At 37.3% G+C, this 17,986-nt stretch overlaps 1 protein-coding gene across 3 annotated transcripts in view; it reads right to left on the bottom strand.

Moving 5' to 3' along the window:
• Positions 1-735: 735 nt before the first annotated feature.
• Positions 736-17,986, bottom strand: part of MPP7 (MAGUK p55 scaffold protein 7) — a 254,694-nt gene continuing 237,443 nt past the window's right edge. For all 3 annotated transcript variants that reach the window (XM_071215472.1, XM_058297771.1, XM_071215471.1), the window contains 5 exons: positions 17,026-17,106; positions 7,984-8,077; positions 6,848-6,956; positions 5,190-5,333; positions 736-3,683 (listed from right to left, as the gene is read on the bottom strand). In XM_071215472.1, coding sequence (XP_071071573.1) covers positions 3,504-3,683; positions 5,190-5,333; positions 6,848-6,956; positions 7,984-8,077; positions 17,026-17,106 — 608 coding nt within the window. In that variant the 3' untranslated portion in view covers positions 736-3,503. The remainder of the gene's footprint in view (positions 3,684-5,189; positions 5,334-6,847; positions 6,957-7,983; positions 8,078-17,025; positions 17,107-17,986) is intronic.

Here is a 17,986-nt window from a genome sequence, read left to right as displayed (position 1 = left end):
ATCCCTGCAAAGAGGGTCGGGACTAACTTGCACCAATCGTGATTCACCGTCAAGGACCGGGAGCCAGGCAGACCAAATGGAACATGCCTGACATCCTATATCCATTCTTCTTTGCTTCTGATAAGAGCTATTGCCTGAAGATTAACCCATGCATGTAGGCACTGGTTCATCAAGTTATATCTAACTAAAGGTACAGTGTTCTGAGAAAATGCTCGGTAAGATCCCACGCTCTTTATTGCCACACTGTGCAAGCTTTCAGTGGAAGCAAAGCTGGGCTAACTGGCTCAACTACTGAGCCAAGCCAATGCTCATCTGTCTGCATGAGCAGGTGGCAGTTTATCCTCACAAGCGCAGCTGAAGAAATTTAGCTTTGCCAAGAGCTCTCACGCGCCAGGTGCACAGCCTGGGGCTTGGGTAGAGGATGTGGGTAGAGTCTGGTGCCGGGCATGGGTGGGGGAGTGTTCTGGTTGTGTCTGGTCCCAGGGCATCCCTCACACTGACTCCTCCACGTCTTTAAATTGCTACCCCGCATGGGTAAGAGCAAGTCCAGTCCATCTGCCTGTCCAGATGAAATCAACAAATGTTTGAATGAAAGATCGTGACATTTAATTTTAAACATGGCAAGTTCAACTGAATTGCTTGGCATCATAGCATAAAATAGAATTTCCTCTAATATGGGAACCAATATAATAGAATACCCTTGGTGAAAGAACCATTTTCAAGTAAGTACACACATAATTTGAAGACACTTTATTAAGATCAAAGGTTTTCCTTGACATTTATTTATAAATCCTTACTAGTCAAAAAGGGAATAAATAAAAATCTGTATCTTCAGGGAGTTTTTAACAACAGAGTCTTAGAGGTTTCTGGGAAGTTTCCATGTTTTTCTTAAATTACCACAATTTGGTTACATTCAATCATTAGACACTACCAGGAAGGTCAGCCCTAAGGGTACAAAGAACGTCCATATTGCTAAGTAAAATCAGGGTCAAAAATGATGTTTCAATTTCATCTTGTCCTTCTTAATCGACTCTTATTTGTCAACCACAGGAGTGGAGACCTTACTTCTTGGTCTTGGATTTTCAACACACAGCCTTAAACGCTCCTCTCACCTACTGGCTGACGCTCTGTCCTGGGAGGAGGAGCTAAAGCAGCAGCACCCTGGGGAACACGAGGTGCTTATCCGTTGGTGATGGCGGCCGAGGCGAGGGAAGTACAGACTCAGGGGCTTTTGCCACAGCTGGCAACAGGCCCTGCAGGTGGCTGTGCCCTATTGGATTTTAACAGATTCTCTGAGCATCAGGATGGCCATGCCAATGTCACTTGCAAGGCTGCATATACTACCTGATAAAAGATTTCTCAAATTGCCAAACTGCCCCTTTTCTTTTCATTATTTTTAAAATATTGCTGTTTTGGTCTAAAAATGGTGAAAGGTCCAGAAAGTTGTATTTTTATAAAACCACCACCACCACCACCAACAAAAAGAACCCAGTTTCCTCCACCTTCATGTATATCTATCTTCATCTAAAGAATGGAGGCAATTCTTCATAAATGAAAAAAAAAGTCAATATAAATATTTCAAAACAGGAATTTGGACTACTTAAATTATTCTGATGATGGCCTACAGGATCATACATTTCCCATCATTCTTTGCACAGGAAGTCTTGATTTACAGGAAACTTTAGTCAATGTTCAAAGAAGAGACTATCTACCCAAACCATTTACTTAGGACTTGTATTTCTCTTAGACCTGTCACACTTTCTTAAGTATCACTGTAGTAACAGCTTCGACAACACTCCTCCATTTCATTAATAAATTTAGAACTCACTGTTTTGATTGTGCTGTTAAGTAACATTTAGACTTATTACCTAAATATTACAGTGAGAGAATGTATCAAGGGCATTAGTATCGTTTTTCTGTTTCTAACATGTAATTTGCTATGTCCGAAGGAAATCCATTGACTAATGCCATCAAATGTGCACTGCAGATACAACATGTGTGGCTCTGTGTATGAATTAAGGTCAAATATTTACATGGAATGTTGACCCTAATTTATAAAATTACTACTTTACTTTACACCTTTACATAATTTTATGAAGAGCCCCAGTTGATAATTAAAAAAATATGCCTTTCAAGTAGTTCATAAATATATAAAATCTCACTAAATTCTATTTTTTCCTTAAGCATAACATTTAAACTCTCTTTACAAATCAACAAAAAAAATAATAAATCTTGCTGTTTGAAAGTCACAGATGCAATGATTTTTGATTGGCAGGGTCTTACTGCATGCAAGAATGGCAGGCCACATTCTTTTAAAGAACTTGGGGACATTTCTAGTATTTTGAACTATACAATTCACTTGCTGAAGATCAGTAGTATCAAGAAAAATGAGAAATCCCATCTAAATATTTACAAGAGTTTTTCTTAAACTTCTTAAAAACGTCAAGGTTAAGATGATATCCAGCCGGTGTCAGGAATCATCTCGATGACAAAAAAATAAGTTAACATTACATGAAGAGTTTTCTAAAATATATCAGTGCTATTTAAACACAGAGTCATCAATGGAATATATTTTTTAAAACGATCACATTCCCTTGAACCATATCAGTAATATGTAAAACATCTACTTTTAGAATAAGAAACACATTTTTATAACTTACGGGGAAAATTCAAGTCCAACTAAAAAAATCTTTTTGGTGACTCCAAAAATATCTGAGGGTTTACAAATAAAAATACCCTTTGTAATCATTACTAACCTCAGGATACCACCACTCTTAAGCTTAACACAGTAAGGAAAGATATTTAAAGTTACATATATAATAATTTTTAAAAGTCTGTCTTCCCTTATAAAATATTTTCACTGATATGTACTCATTAGGCCTTCTCAAACTATACCATAGAGAGTACTTTCTCAAGGCCAACTTTCAGTAATTCCTTTAAGAAAAAATTTACAATGCACATACTGAATATATTGTGTGCATGTAAGCAAAGCACATACTTTTGGAGTAGTTAGAGGACCTCTTGCTGCCAAGCCTGGGTAAATCTGTGCTGCTCCACCTGGAGAAAAGCAAAGGTGTCTCTTCTGTCTGGAGCTGCCCAGAGCTGCTGCGATCTAAGAATGCTTCGGCTGCTAACGTGCACACTTGAGGGCAGCAAGCCCATCTTAGACCCACTGAACGCCAATATATATGAAACCCTAGCTACGTCTCTCTAAAACATTCCACCTCCTCTTGAGGACTGAGCTACAGTCCAGACAATCAGATGGTTTAATGCTTTGCTCAGAACACAGTACTGTGCAAATTCTGATTTTGGACTGCACATTCATATATTATGTTTGAAAGCAGGCTGTAAAAAGAGACAGACAAAGCTGGCATTCAATTTTACCAAGATTGTTCATTTATAACAGCAATAAAGATTAAAAAAACCCTACTACCAAATGGCAACTGACTTTTTCCTAACCAGGCACTCTATAAAATAAAGAGGATTATGGAAATCTTCCTTAGTTAAGAATGTAACCAGCTCACGGGAACCCAGTGGGAGTCTGTCTCTAATTTATCAAAAGCTGTTTTTAGCTCATTGAATGCCACAGTGAGATCATCATTTACTATAATTTTGTCAAAAAGATGACCATATTGATTTTCCATTATCAGTGCAGATTTAATCATTTCTTGAAAGTCTTCTTCCTACAAAAGGAAGTATTTAAAGAAAAGGCGTTAGGCAATTACATCGCGTCACATGAGTGCAAACGTTTCACACTTGGTTTACCTAATGCTGTTCTGTCTTCATTCTTTTACCTCAACCAGAAATAAAAATTACCCTCTTTGATCACAGGTTCCTCAGAAGTCATCCTTTCTAACACTACCACCCTGATTCCTATCACCCAGCTGCTGTGGTAAGAGCCCATCCTCCTTCCCTGAATTTCAGGGTAACTAGTTACTAACTGATCAGGTCAGGGTTATTTTGGTATTCAAGTAGCTGTCCAGAGAAGAGCTATTTATTCGGAAGCTCTGACTGGCTGTCCACACGTGCTTACTCACTGCAAGCTACTGCTAATGCCAACTAATTTTTCAGAGGTGGGTAAGTTTATGGATGGAGGGTCCCCAGCCTCTTCCTCTGTCTCCTTAGAAGTGGTTTAGAAGTTGTTCATTCTCACATTTGTGAAACCAGAAGGTATTTCAGTTGGCTACAAACTCAAATCTATATACTTATAAGCACAAAGGAAAGTGAGCCAAATCCCAAGAATATGGCACCATTTTTATCTGTACTGAGAAACACTTAAATTTATATATAGTACAATAATTCTTTACATTGGACATACTGAAATAATTTCAGGGTCCACTTTTCAATGTTATGTAAGATTTCACAAAAGAAATTTAACTTCAGTATTAATCAAGAGCACCAAGTAACTAGCATCATAGATTTATACCTCATCAGCATAGATAAATGTATTGTCAGTATTTCAGAAAAAAGATATTTAACAATTACTGGCAATTAAAAATATAATCAGTATTTTTGTAACCATAATTAATCATTTACAAATTAATGGAGACAAAGGCTAAAGTTAAGCTAATTTAAGAGAAAGGGGGAAAAAGCCTCTAAACATTTAGTTTCCTTGCTTTTTTATTTTTGATCCAAAGGTGGAATACATTATCTTGAGATTAAAAAGAATGAAAGGATGCGCCGGAAGCCTATTTCCAATGACACAGGGAAACACAAATATTATTATTCAAGAATAATACAAGTCTATCTGTCCTCTACGCAAACTGACAGTTATATTGCTGTGCTAAAGTTGACAGTCGATGTAAAGACCAAAAAAGGCAAATTATTAAATTTTTCACTTAGACCACTGTCTTTACGAGAAACAGTAAACTGACTTTGGCGTCTCTGTAAAAATAAGGCTAACTTAAAACCAGTATAAATTTTATACAAATATTCAGTCTACAAAAATCTCAGCTGTATGAATAATAGCATACTAAACACTTTTGAGTCAATTTAATATGAATATCTACCCAAAGAAGAACAAGAAGCAGTTAGTGTGCATTCGTTCAAGATGTATGCAGCTAAACGCAACTCTATCTTTCGCAGGTTTCAGATCCCACCTTCCCATGGTGCAGTCTTTGCAGGCAGCCACGAGCGCACACAGCTTGAAGTGCCACTTAAGGAGCACTGCTAAGCATCCTCGTACCTACCGTAAAGGGTTTCGCAGCACCGTGGTCATCTCTGCTTGAAATGATCTTTGCATTTTTTCTTGTCTCTCTCAAACGCTCTATTGATGGAGGCTTTATAAATATTACATATGGCTTAAATTCTAGTGTCCTTAAATGCTTTACTGTCTGTGAGAGAAAGAAAATATTTCATTATATTTCTTTCTAACATTGTTAAGTCTTACAATAAAACTTAATTTTTACTTTTAAGGGAAAATACCATGTACTTATTTTCTAATTAAGGTCAATAGATTTTTCAGTACATGATTCCTGAATCAATTACTGGCAATTCAATGTAAAACCACCCCTGAAAAAATGATGGCAAATGTAACTTTCATTAGAAAATGCTTTGAAATATGCTATAATTAATACTGAACAGCGGTGGCTGAAAATACCATGAAACTGGTTTTTAGATCAAACAGCCCGAAGATGGTAGGAGTTAAATAACTTTCTGTCTGTGGAAGCCTTCCAACCACCCTACCCAAGCCTCTCCAGCATGAGTTCTGTTTCTTTCATTCTGTCCTTCCATTCAGACTCTGCTCTCCAGGAAGCTTGCCAACATTCCCTCCCCAAAAGTCATGCTGTTCAGGCTCTGCTTCTGGAGACGCTTCTCGAACCGAAGGAGAAGGCCAGCACGGTGATACTGAGGGATGTGCTGGACCTGTCTCTCACACCTCTCCAGAGTACACGAATAAACACGACTTCCACTGGGGAGTTAGGCAGTCGGGCTGTGAGCCTGTGTGAGAGCGCGTGGCGGGCAGGGCTGGTCAGGCGCCGCGTGCGAAGAATTAAACTGCGGCAGTTCTGGAGCGAGGGACCCAGGGCGCTGGCACGACGAGCCCCTGCACTGCCGGTGCCTAGCGCAGGAGCCCTTGCGGATCCAGGTTCATCTTCTTTGCGAGGCTTGACGGCTTCTCCAGGTCATTCTGGCACTGGAGGCTGTGCCTCACGCACAGGGTGCAGCCCGTGGCCGAGGGGAATCTGTGGCCCCCGCTGACGGGGAAGTGCTGCGGCTGGGGGTCTGTGGGACGATGTGCTGGCTGATGAGGGAGTGACAGGTTCTTCCACTGACAACCTCAGTCCAGAGGCTCCTGCCAGCTCCCAGGCCGAAAGGCAAAGCTCTACCTGACAGCTTCGAGAGGGAGCTCATTCATCACAATTTCTGTGAAATGCCACATAGTTCTAGTTGGCTGCTGGGTACTTCTAGGATACACTTAGAACCAGAATCAGAGAGAGACGACCAAGAACAAAGGTGTCTGTTAAAAATTATAAACCCCTATATATACTGACAGATACGCAACACATAGAAATACATTACACAAAGAATAATGTAATGTATTTTTTAAAATATGAGATACTTAGGAGAAATATCTAAGGTTGCACATACTTGCCAAAATGGAAGATAAACAAGAGTTATTACCAAGGATAAATCTTGAATCTCCCCCACCAGGCTTTTCTAACATTAGGGGGCCTTTTTCACACCAAAGACTTCTCAAGTTACATCTATCTGCTTTTGTTATCTTAGAAAAGCCACAAAGGTGCCAGAAGCCAGGATCCAAATGTACCTTCTACTGAAATGCTTCTAGGAAGAGGAGTAGGTTATCGGGGTCAGTGGGGTGCTGAAGAGATCACTGCTTACTTACATGAGGCTGGACATCCAACAAACAGACTTTGTTTTTAGCTAGGACAGACCGAACTGAGTCTATACTTGTGCCATAATAGTTGTTTTTATATTCACCATATTCAATAAACCTGTAGAAAATTAGAGATGTGTCAGAATCCTGCAAATTAAAATGTCACGTGGCAAGATACAAACTCATAGGTGAAAGATGTTTTCACTGAAGGCAATTTTTTTTTTACTGTGTTCAATAAAATAAATAGAACAAGTACTTCAGAATGTCAATTTTTAAAAATCTTCTATTTTACATTTTCAAATCAGTAACACTTGCTTGTATTACACTTAAGCAGAAGAAAAGTACTCGAGTCCAGCAGTACTATAATGTTTTCCATCACCTCTTTTTCATAGAACTAATGCAATGCAATAAAACTGTGAATAATCCAAACAATAGAAACTACTGAAATTTCACTGCATATACAGACCAACCAAACTCAGCCTCAAAACTTGAGGAGCCACATGGTGGCTAATGGAACCAGGACAGCCGATTATGCGCCATAAAAACACAATCACTGGGCCAAAGGAGAAAAAAGCATTTTGATGTCTCAATAAAATCCCGCAATGCTGTATTAAAACACACGTTGCACAGTGATACTCTAAAATATTCATGCTTAAGTAAATGGAAAACCTAGGGGGTGGGAGAAGCCAAAAAACTTGGAATACCTACAGACTATGGTACAAGCAAGATAATTATTTCATTTTTTGAAGAGCCGATGATATAAAGAGGTATGTGTGTGGACGAGACTAGAACCAGGGGCAAACATAGTAGTTAATTAGTTTTTAAAATAAAATTCCATCCAGATTCTAAAGTAGATTCATATTGTAGGATAAAAAGGGGTCACAATATATACCAGCAACCTTTTCTCATTCTCCAAAATAATTTCCACATGCTTAACAGAAATATAGAAGTTCTAGGTTATTAGAAATTACAGGCAAAGAGTGATGATTACTAGCTGAATTATCGTATTTTTTTCTATTTCATATATTATTTTAAAAATTAAAATACATTTCAAGGGGAGGGGAACCCTTAACTGTATAAAGCTGGATATACAGGCATATGCTTAAAAATCATAGTCACGAAAATTCTAGAAAATTTCCACATACTTGTTATTTTGTACATCTGTCTCAAACAAATGTTTGGAAATGAAAATATATTCAACACCATCACTTTCCTGGCTTCTTCTTGCTCTTGTCGTGTCTATGATTTAATAAAAAAGGTTAGAAAAGCCCACACCAGCTACCTAAAGGAAAATACTAAAAATGAAATCACATGTATATAATTAAGTGCTTTTCTTAAACAAGTTTTCATACGTATAAAAAAGCAATATAAGGCAATAAAATATAGTAGTGTCAACTCAGATTTCCCCCAACATTAAGATTAATTTGAAGATGGATTCAAAATTAAATTGCACTGTATGTCTGTGCTAAAATCCACTATTTTGAAGACTCTAATATGCTAGTTAAACGAAAATAGTACTTAAACCCTTGAGAAAAAAACCTTTCTTCTGCATACAATATATGCCTATTATCCTCACCTATCTTTATTCACTAAAGAAGTTTATTCCCACATTAGGCTGTAAAGTAAACTCTGAACTCTCTTCACCACATGGCACATAGTGGTATGCCATCGATGTTTTGTTTTACAAACTGAATGAAAGCAAAGATCTCTATTTGCTATTTGTTCCTTCTTTGCAGAGTTATAAACAGCACCATCCTAGAATACCAATGAACTTCTAAAACGTTTAGTAAGAATGGCTTTTGCCTAAATGTTTATTAGTAAATTATAATGAGAAAGAAAATACATTATATAGGAGTAACATTTAAAAATACAATCTAAGGAGTTGCAGTGCTGATACGGCAAGGGTTAAACCCGTTACAGCCATCATTCTTGCTGAATACAACAGAAAATTCGGGACAAAAAACCCCCCAACTATTTGAGCCCTGTGAAAATAAATAAAAGCAGGTCGATTGTGGAGGGAGTCAACCTGCATGGGGATAATGTTAGCTTTTTTTTTTTCTTTACTTAGCTTTGCCCTAGAAAGACAGGTCTCACTCACAGAGCAGCATGATACAATGTGTGACTAAACTCCGTAGAAACCCTGCCATTTTGGTGAGAGGAACCAGAAAAAGAGCCCCTGGCAGTTGAAGAGTATGGAGGGACTCCTATAGGGGCAGGGATGGAGAAGGAACTACTCTAATTCTGTGCATTACCCAACACAAGTTTTAGAGTAACCCCTGAGCTACACATGTGTAGTTCAGACTCAAACCCACATAGCAAAGATTTAAAGAACTGAACTAAAATTAGAATACACTCAAGTCTCAGTCTAACACCCAAATAATGGATGCACAGAGCAGACTCAAATCATGTAGAAAAGGCTTAGAGAATGGAAGTGAGATTTGTACAATGCACTCAAGTCTCAGACTAATTCGTACACTACTCATGGCAGGACAGAGGGTTAGAGACTGAACTGAGCTCTAAACCACAACCCACAGAGAAAGAGAAATAACTTAGAGTTGGAACATAAACTGATTGATTACCTGCTAAAACAAGAACATAACATTCTCCACATAGTAGAAACAGGACCTAGAGTTGATACATCACATTCACAACTACCAGAATATAATCTAAAATTATTCAATATAAAAGAGCTAAGAAAATCTGACAAATTATCAAGGGGAAAGATAACAGAGGGCAATGCTGAGATGCCCCAGAAATTGGAGATAAAAGAAACCCAGGGAAACGGACTTGGCCCAGTGGTTAGGGTGATCGTCTACCACATGGGAGGTCCGCGGTTCAAACCCCGGGCCTCCTTGCCCCGTGTGGAGCTGGCCCATGCGCAGTGCTGATGCATGCAAGGAGTGCCGCACCATGCAGGGGTGTCCCCCGCATAGGGGAGCCCCACGCGCAAGGAGTGCACCCGTAAGGAGAGCCGCCCAGCGTGAAAGAAAGTGCAGTCTGCCGAGGAATGGCGCCGCCCACACTTCCCGTGCCGCTGACAACAACAGAAGCGGACAAAGAAACAAGATGCAGCAAATAGACACAGAGAACAGACAACCGGGGGAATGGGGGGGGGGGGGAATTAAACAAATAAATAAATCTTAAAAAAAAAAAAAAAAAGAAGAAACCCAATGGAAATTTTAGAAATGCAAAAATATACTATCTAACAGAATAGTATATTATTCTGTTATACTGGATGGTTCTGTAGCAGAATGGAAAGAACAGAGAAAAAGCCAGAGAACTTGAAGCAAATCAACAGAAATTATATAATTTGAATAACAAAGAGACAAAAGATTGAAAAAGTATAAATGGAGCCCCAGGGACCTAGTGATAATTTTGATATGTCTAACATATGTATAATTGGAGGCCAAGTAGGAGAGAAAAAAATATACTTGAGGGAATAATGGCTGAAAACTTCTAAAATCTGGTGAAGTACATAACTTAGATATGTATTTTGTAATCCATAGATGAACCACTAAAAAGTAATAAAGAGATATAACCAGAAAGCAAATAGATATAATTAAAATGGAATACTAAAAAAATTTAAAATCCAAAAAGAAGTAAAAAAGGAAAACAACAACAAAAAAGAGGGGACAAACAGAAAACAAATGATAAAATAGTAGACCTAAATTCAACCGCTTCCAAAATTACAATACTGATAATGGTCTAATAACTCCAATTAAAAGGCAGACATTGATAAAATGGGTAAAAATGCAAGATCCTACTATCTATGGCTACAAGTCTAGAAGAAAAACACATTAAATATAAATACAAGGATAGATTGGAAGTAAATACAAAAGGGTATACCAGTACAAAGAGCATTGCCAGAGATAAAGAACATTTCATAATTATAAAAGGGAAATTCCTAACAATTATAAAATTGTATGCATATAATAATACAGCTTCAAATGACATAAAGCAAAATTTCATAAATTAATGTAAGAAAAGGGCATCTTCACAGTGAGATTTTAACACTTCCCCCTCAAACAATTGATTGAATTAGACAAAATACACTTAAAGACACGGGAGCTCTGAACAACACTATGAAATATCAGGGTCTAATTAATGACCTTCTATAGAACAGCACATCCAGTAACTGCAAAATATATACTCTTTTCAAGAGTACACGGTGCATTCACCAAAAGCAAGATCATATCCTGGACCATAAATTAAAAAGTCTCAATAAAGTTAAAAGGGCCAAAATCATATGGAATATATTCTCTAAAAGAATTAAATATAAAAACCAACAATAAGCTGTCTAAGAATATCTTAAATATCTGAAAATTAAATAACACCTTTAAATAATTGGTGGACCAAATATTAAATATCAAGTGAAATCAGAAAATATTATGAACTAAATGACAAGGGAAATACAACATGTCAAATTTATAGGATAAAGAAAAAGTAGTGCTTAGAGGCAAATTTACAGCTGTTAAATTAGAAAAGATCATCTAAAACCAATTACCAAAGGGTCCATCTTAAGTAGATAGAAAAAAAAGGCAAAAGTAAACACAAAGCAAGTAAAAAAGAGAAATTAAAAAGAACAAAAAATCAACAAAATAGAAAAAGACATGGAGAGTCAAGAAAAATAAACAACAAAATACACAAACATCTGATTAAATTGATCAAGGAAAAAAGAGAACAAAAATTGTCAATATAATGAAGAAAAAGAAAAATTAGAACCACAGAGCCTATGGACATTTAAAAATAGAGAAGGAGGAATCAATTTTTATGACACTGGCACAACCCTAATACCAAAACCTGACAAAAGAAATTAGAAAAGAAGAATAGACCAATGTCTAACTTGAATTTAGATGCAAAGTCATTAACAAAAATATCAGCAAGTCAAATTTGGCAATATATTAATAGAATTTATATCAGGAATGAAAGGTTGGTTTAACATTTGGAATAATTGACCATATTAACAGAATAATTGAGGATAACCTATGATAATATCATTGTATGCAGGAAAACATTTCAAAAATTCAACATGCATTCATGGTAAGTCTCAACAAAACAGGAAACGTAAAGATTGTCCTCAAACTAATAAAGGGCATCAATGGAAGACCTACAGCCAACATCGTATTTGATGGTAAGAGACTGAATTGTTTCACCTGAGATGAGGAACAAGGCAAGGATGTCTACGGAGTAACACAAAAACAACCTCCAATGAATCATAGACCTAAATATAAAATGTGAAACTATAAAACTCCTAGAAGACAGAAGAATGATTTGGCAACTTTGGGATAGCAAAGTGTTTTTAGATAGAACACAAAAAGCATGAAATACAAAATTGATGAATTAAGACTTCATCAAAATTAAATACCTTTGCTCTTTGAAAGACATCATTAAGAAAATGAAAAGGCAAGGTGTTGTAGGAGAAATTATTTCTAACACATGTCAGATAAAGGGTATATACTCAGCATATATAAAGAACTATCAAAACCCAATAATGAGGGAATGGATGTGGCTGAAACAGTTGAGCACCTGCTTCCCACATGGGAGGTTCTGGGTTCAATCCCGGTGCCTTCTAAACACAAATAAATAAAACAACAAGCAAACAAATGAAAAAGCCAACTCAGGGGAGCCAATGTGGCTCAGAGGTTGAGCACCAGTTCCCCACATACGAGGTCCCAAGCTCAATCCCCAGTTCCAGTTACCTCAAACAAAACAAAACTAAAACTAAAACTAAACAGAACAATAATGAGATAAAGAACCCAACGAAAAAGTTGACAAAAGAGGTGACTAGACACTTCACCAAACAAGATATATAAATGGTTACTCAGTACATAAAAAGATATTTAGCATCACTGGTCATTAGTTAAATGAAAACTGAAGGGCAGTAAGACAACACTACATACATGTTACATTGACAAACATTAAAAGACTGATTATATACCAAGGATGTGGAACAAATGGACCTCACATGAACTCGTGAAAGATGTGAAATGGAATAAGCACTTTGGAAAACAGTTTCTTAAAAAAAAAATTAACATTCACTTACCACAACTCCCTTCCACTCCACTCCTACTTATTTATCCAAGAGAAAGAAAAACACATGTCCATAGAGAGACATATTCACAAACATTCATAGCTTTATTTGCAATAGGCAAAACTGGAGGGGGGTGTGTTCAAATGTCCACTGACAGGTAAATGGGTAAACAAAGTGTGATAGTTCCACTTAATGGACTATGACTCAATGATGAAAAAGAATTAATTATTGATATATTAAACAACATGGGTGAATCCAAAAATTATTATCCTGAGTAAAAGATGGCGGCCCACAGGTTCCTCGGGCTCTCTTCACTTCTTCATTCTTCTTTCTGGCCTACATACTTAGCAGTTTCAATTGGCTTATCTTCAAGTTCACTTATTCTTTCTTCTGCCAGCTCCAATTTGCTGTTGAACTACTCTAGGGGACTTTTAATTTCTGTTACTGTGGTGTTCAGCTCTGTTTGGCTCTTTTCATAATTTCCATCTCTCTGTTGACAGTCTTTTTGTGTTCATCTATCATTTTCCTATTTCCTTCAGTCCTTTGCTCTTGTTTTCCTTGAACAATTTCAGCTTAAATTAGACCATTAAAAAAAAATCTTTGCCTCTTATGTCCCAGGTTTGGTCCTCCTCATTGACGATTTTTAATGCTTTAATCTTCTCTTTTGCCTGGGCTATCACTGTTTCTTTGTATGTTTTGTAATTTTTTACAGAAACTTGGATGTCTTGATATTTTAAAGTGTTATTGCTGGAATTTAGACTCTGAGGCATGTGTTCCTTAAGAATGCCCAGGTAATGACAGACATTTCTTTGAATGCCAGGGGTTAGCGAAACAAAAAACAAAACAAAACAAAAAGTTAAAAAAAGAAAAAATCTTTCCTATAGTCTTTTTCAGGATGATCTATGTGAGTGCTCTCCTTCAAAGCTTACCAATACCATGAGTTTAGAGAACAGCTTTAGGCCTAAGTATAGGGGCTACCCTGATGCTTTCTGCCCATGTGTCTTGTCTTGGGTATGCACATTTGGCCCTAGGAATTCTCCCATTCTTCCCTTGGAAACAGTTTCCTTGTGGTCCCCAGCATTGCACAATATGTCCTATAGTCAACAATCCCTTGCTCCAGGCAGCCACCTGACTGCTTTCTGACAACATTCTATAAGAGCTCTCTGAGATGCCTTCTATATGCAGGGCAAATATAAGAGCTCTCTGAGATGCCTTCTACATGCAGGGCAAATTCTGAATAAGCAACCATTGTCCTGGTTCAGTTGCTCAGGCTGCCCCCAGAAAGATCTGGCCCAAAACACATGCTCTTAGTATGTGCACGATGGTTATTCTTCTTCCTCTGAACAGGAGGAATGCAGGGTGGCTCCACATTGAGCTGATGTTGGAGAAGGGGCCAGTGAGCCACAAGAGCCTACCACTATTAATGCAGTCCTTTTAATTGCTTTCTGGAGCTTTTGGAAAGATGTTTCTGCCAGTTTTTGCTGGTTGTTCAAGCTGCTGTCAGGGGGCAAGAGTTCTGAAGTGTCTTACTCTGCCATCTTGATCAGGGCGGGGCCCAAGACATTTTTAACATTTGAAAAACTGAAATAAAATACACAGACAGAAAAGTTCGCTTAAGCGTATAGCTTGATGAATTTTCACACTCAAACTCATCCCAGTCACCAGTACTCAAAGAAGAAGCTGAAAATTGCCAGCATTCCAGAATCACCCCTTGGGCCCTCTTCCAGTCCATCCCTCAAGATTTCTAACAGCAGGTATTAGTGTTGCTCTTACCATATTTTAAAAAATGGAATTACACCATAGCTTCTCTTTTGTGCCTGGCTTCTTCTGTTCAACATGTCTGTGGATTCATTCAAATTGTTGCATATGGTTGCAGATTGTTTATCCTCACTACATTCTAGTATTCCTCTGTGAGAATATGTCATAATTTACTTATCTAGTCTACTATTGAGAGACATTTGGGCATTTTCCAGTTTTGAGCTACTACGAGTAGTGTTCCTAAGGCTACAGGAGCACATGTCTTTTGATGAGCATATACACACATTTCTGTTGGGTATATACTAGGAGTGGAATTGCTGGGTCACTGGGTATATGTTTTTCAGCTTTAATAGATATGGCCATTTAGTTTTCCAAAGTGGTTGCATTCATTTACACTCTCAACAGCAATGTACGAGTTTTCCATTTTTCCACATCATTTTCATTAATATCCATTCTGGTGGATATTTAGTACATGTTTTAGAAGGAATTATCAAATTAAACATGAAATACAATAATGGCTATAATCAAAGCAATGATTCATCTTTAAGTAGTCGAGATTCTACTCAAAGTATCCTACAAAGTATTTCTGAAAGTACAAAATTGCTCTTAAAAATACACTCTAAATAATTTTAAAATCATTCTGAATTGATGCTATGGCTGCATTTTCTAAACATCCCTAGTATGATGAATTATATGGGATGCCTGATGTATAGATTCTCAGGCCTTCTGTTTGATCTCCAAAAAGGGAATCTCTTTGGAAAGGCCTGGTATCTTTTTTATAAGAACCTGCAAACATTCTTTTTAATAGGTAAGTCTGGAAAACACAGCTACATGAGGATCCATTGACATTCACACCTATTAAAAGTGAATCAGTGGAAAGTTACTACTTGAGGGATTTCTGTGGTCAGTCCATCCCAAGAATCTTTCTAGATGCAGTGAATTTCCATAAGAATTTCAGAGGCAAATATTATTTTAATATTTGGATAAATTAAGGCCAATTGCCTTGTCCTAGATCCCTCAGTAATACCATTTAATAGAGGTATAGACATCCTAATTGATATTATCTCAAAATAAATCAGTTTTTGTTACTAACAGGATTACAAAAAAGACAATTTTTAGTTTGAAAACATTGCGTGGAGGTTGTATGGGAGAGGGAATATGAGAAGTGGTTTCATAAAGCCTGATTTTAAATACAGGTGCAACTCTCACCTATGGAACTCTGAATAAGTCAAAGTATCCTTTCTACCCATTTCCTTCACTTGTGAAATGAAGATAATATTCATATTATGTCTGTGAGGACTAAAACCATTAAAATAAATAAAGGAGATGAACACAGTAGGAAAGTAATTGTTTCCCCTTTTAAGCTGTTTTTCTATCCTCGAAGTTTCTTTCATAATTGCACACCTGAAAGCTTAACAATTAGCTTGTAAAATTTCCTAATTACCTGTATCTTGCAACTCAGCTTTTGCAAGCAAAGTGAATAATCAAAGTTTTAAAAAAAGTAACTAATTCCACATTTTCCTTTACTTTCATCTCTGTTGGTGGAAACCAGCAGTTCTGTAACTTATGGCTGAAAATGATTACAAACAATAATTTGGAAAAATGTAGTAAGCAGGAATAACTTGAGGTAATAGAAAACTGTAATTTTAAAATAAAGTTGAACTCTTCCAAAACTAGAGAACATTGCTAAGGGCAATATACAAATGATTTTTTTTAAAACAGTACTAAAACCACTTGAAAAAGCCAACATTTCAATTTAGCCTTTTAGGCGGTTTTCCTAACATCAACATATTAAGTAGTCAAATGGCATTTATTCTGGAGATCGAAATACTTCCAACATCACATTTCATTTGTAAGAATGCCTATGAAAACAACTTTTATAAAAATAGATCTAATTCTGTGTACTGAAAAGAAGCCCACTGTATTTGGACAATGTGCCTACGAAAATCTCATTTAATACTATCTGCCAATTACTACATATAAAAAATAATTAAGAAAGGTTTATATTATAAGAAGTCTCCTTCAGCCCTCTGTGGTTTGGTCTGTCTAATCATAAAGCTGGTGAAAAACTCTGGAAAACATGAGCACTTATTTTAGGAAATAGAGTAATTAAGATTTTTATGTCATAGAAAATTTGTAAATAACGACTTGATGTCATATATGAATTAAAATTCACCGTAAACATCCTAGAGTAGCAAAGCTGCTTATCGATAAACAAATATTCTACCAATGATCTGTGTAATCGAGGGCGGATCTGCAAAACTCTTAACCTCTTGTGTCTCAGCTTCCCCCTCTGGGAAGGAAACTGCTTAGGACAGAGTGTGGCAGCAGACACGCTATCTGCATGCTCAGCCACTGTGAGCAGCAGTAGTAGGTGCATGACTAGTACAGCACTCACGAGGCACCGTCACGCCGTAGTGCTGGGTGTCGCTCAGCAGCAGCCTGCGTTTCAGTTCATTTAACCCGACGCCGACAGGACCTGAAAAGCAAGATAATAGAAATTCATTACCAAACAAAACGCCACAGAGACATTTCTATAAAACCAACATTAACCATGTGGTAGACCGAGAACATGTTCTCAGCTTCGACGCCGAGTGAAAAGACCATCTTGAGGTCTAGCTGTACATAAGAAAACAGGATTCTTCCATTGCTTTGCCTCAAGAAGAAGTATTTATGTCTTCCATGAAACATACTTGAGTACCTGAGTACATTACCAAATAATGGTACTCATGAGAGCTAAATAAAACTCCAAAAAAACAAAAAAAAGTACACTCAAAAACAACTGGATTACACGGTCCAGAAAGTGATATTTCATTTTAAATGCTTTTAGAGTCTAATAAAATGAAATATCACTTTCTGGATTTTATTTTGGATGGAATACAATCATGCATGCTAATTTTCAAAACCATCAGCCACATTTACATTTTCCAAGACCCTCCCCACACTGTATGTTTCCAGTTGGGCCTTAAGCATTTGAAAGGATACATATATCTTACATATTTCAATCATTCAACACATAGATTCTAAACACCTGTAGAGAGGAAGGCATATAGTAAATCCTGTGGAGGAAAAAAAGATGATAGATGGACTATATTTTTAAAGAAAGTAAAGGGGTTGAGAGTCATACTGAGGGATTGGGGGGTGGAGGGGGAGGCAAAATCTAGAGTGGTTTTGAATACACGCCCCAAGTCCAAAGGGCACATGCTCAGAGGGAAGGCGTGATGGTCCCACACAGCCTCCGCCGGCACCAGGGCAGCGGGCAGAACACAAGCTGCGGGGCCCACTGACCCAAGCTGGGCTCCTGCCTTTGTCACTCCTAGGCCCGCTGAGGTCAGACAGGGGAGGATTTATTCTAATTC

The sequence above is a fragment of the Dasypus novemcinctus genome, chromosome 5 (genome assembly GCF_030445035.2).
Source record: "Dasypus novemcinctus isolate mDasNov1 chromosome 5, mDasNov1.1.hap2, whole genome shotgun sequence".
NCBI lineage: Eukaryota > Metazoa > Chordata > Mammalia > Cingulata > Dasypodidae > Dasypus > Dasypus novemcinctus.
The sequence above is the reverse complement of the archived record's forward strand: the minus strand, read 5'-3'. Positions and strand labels throughout refer to the sequence as shown.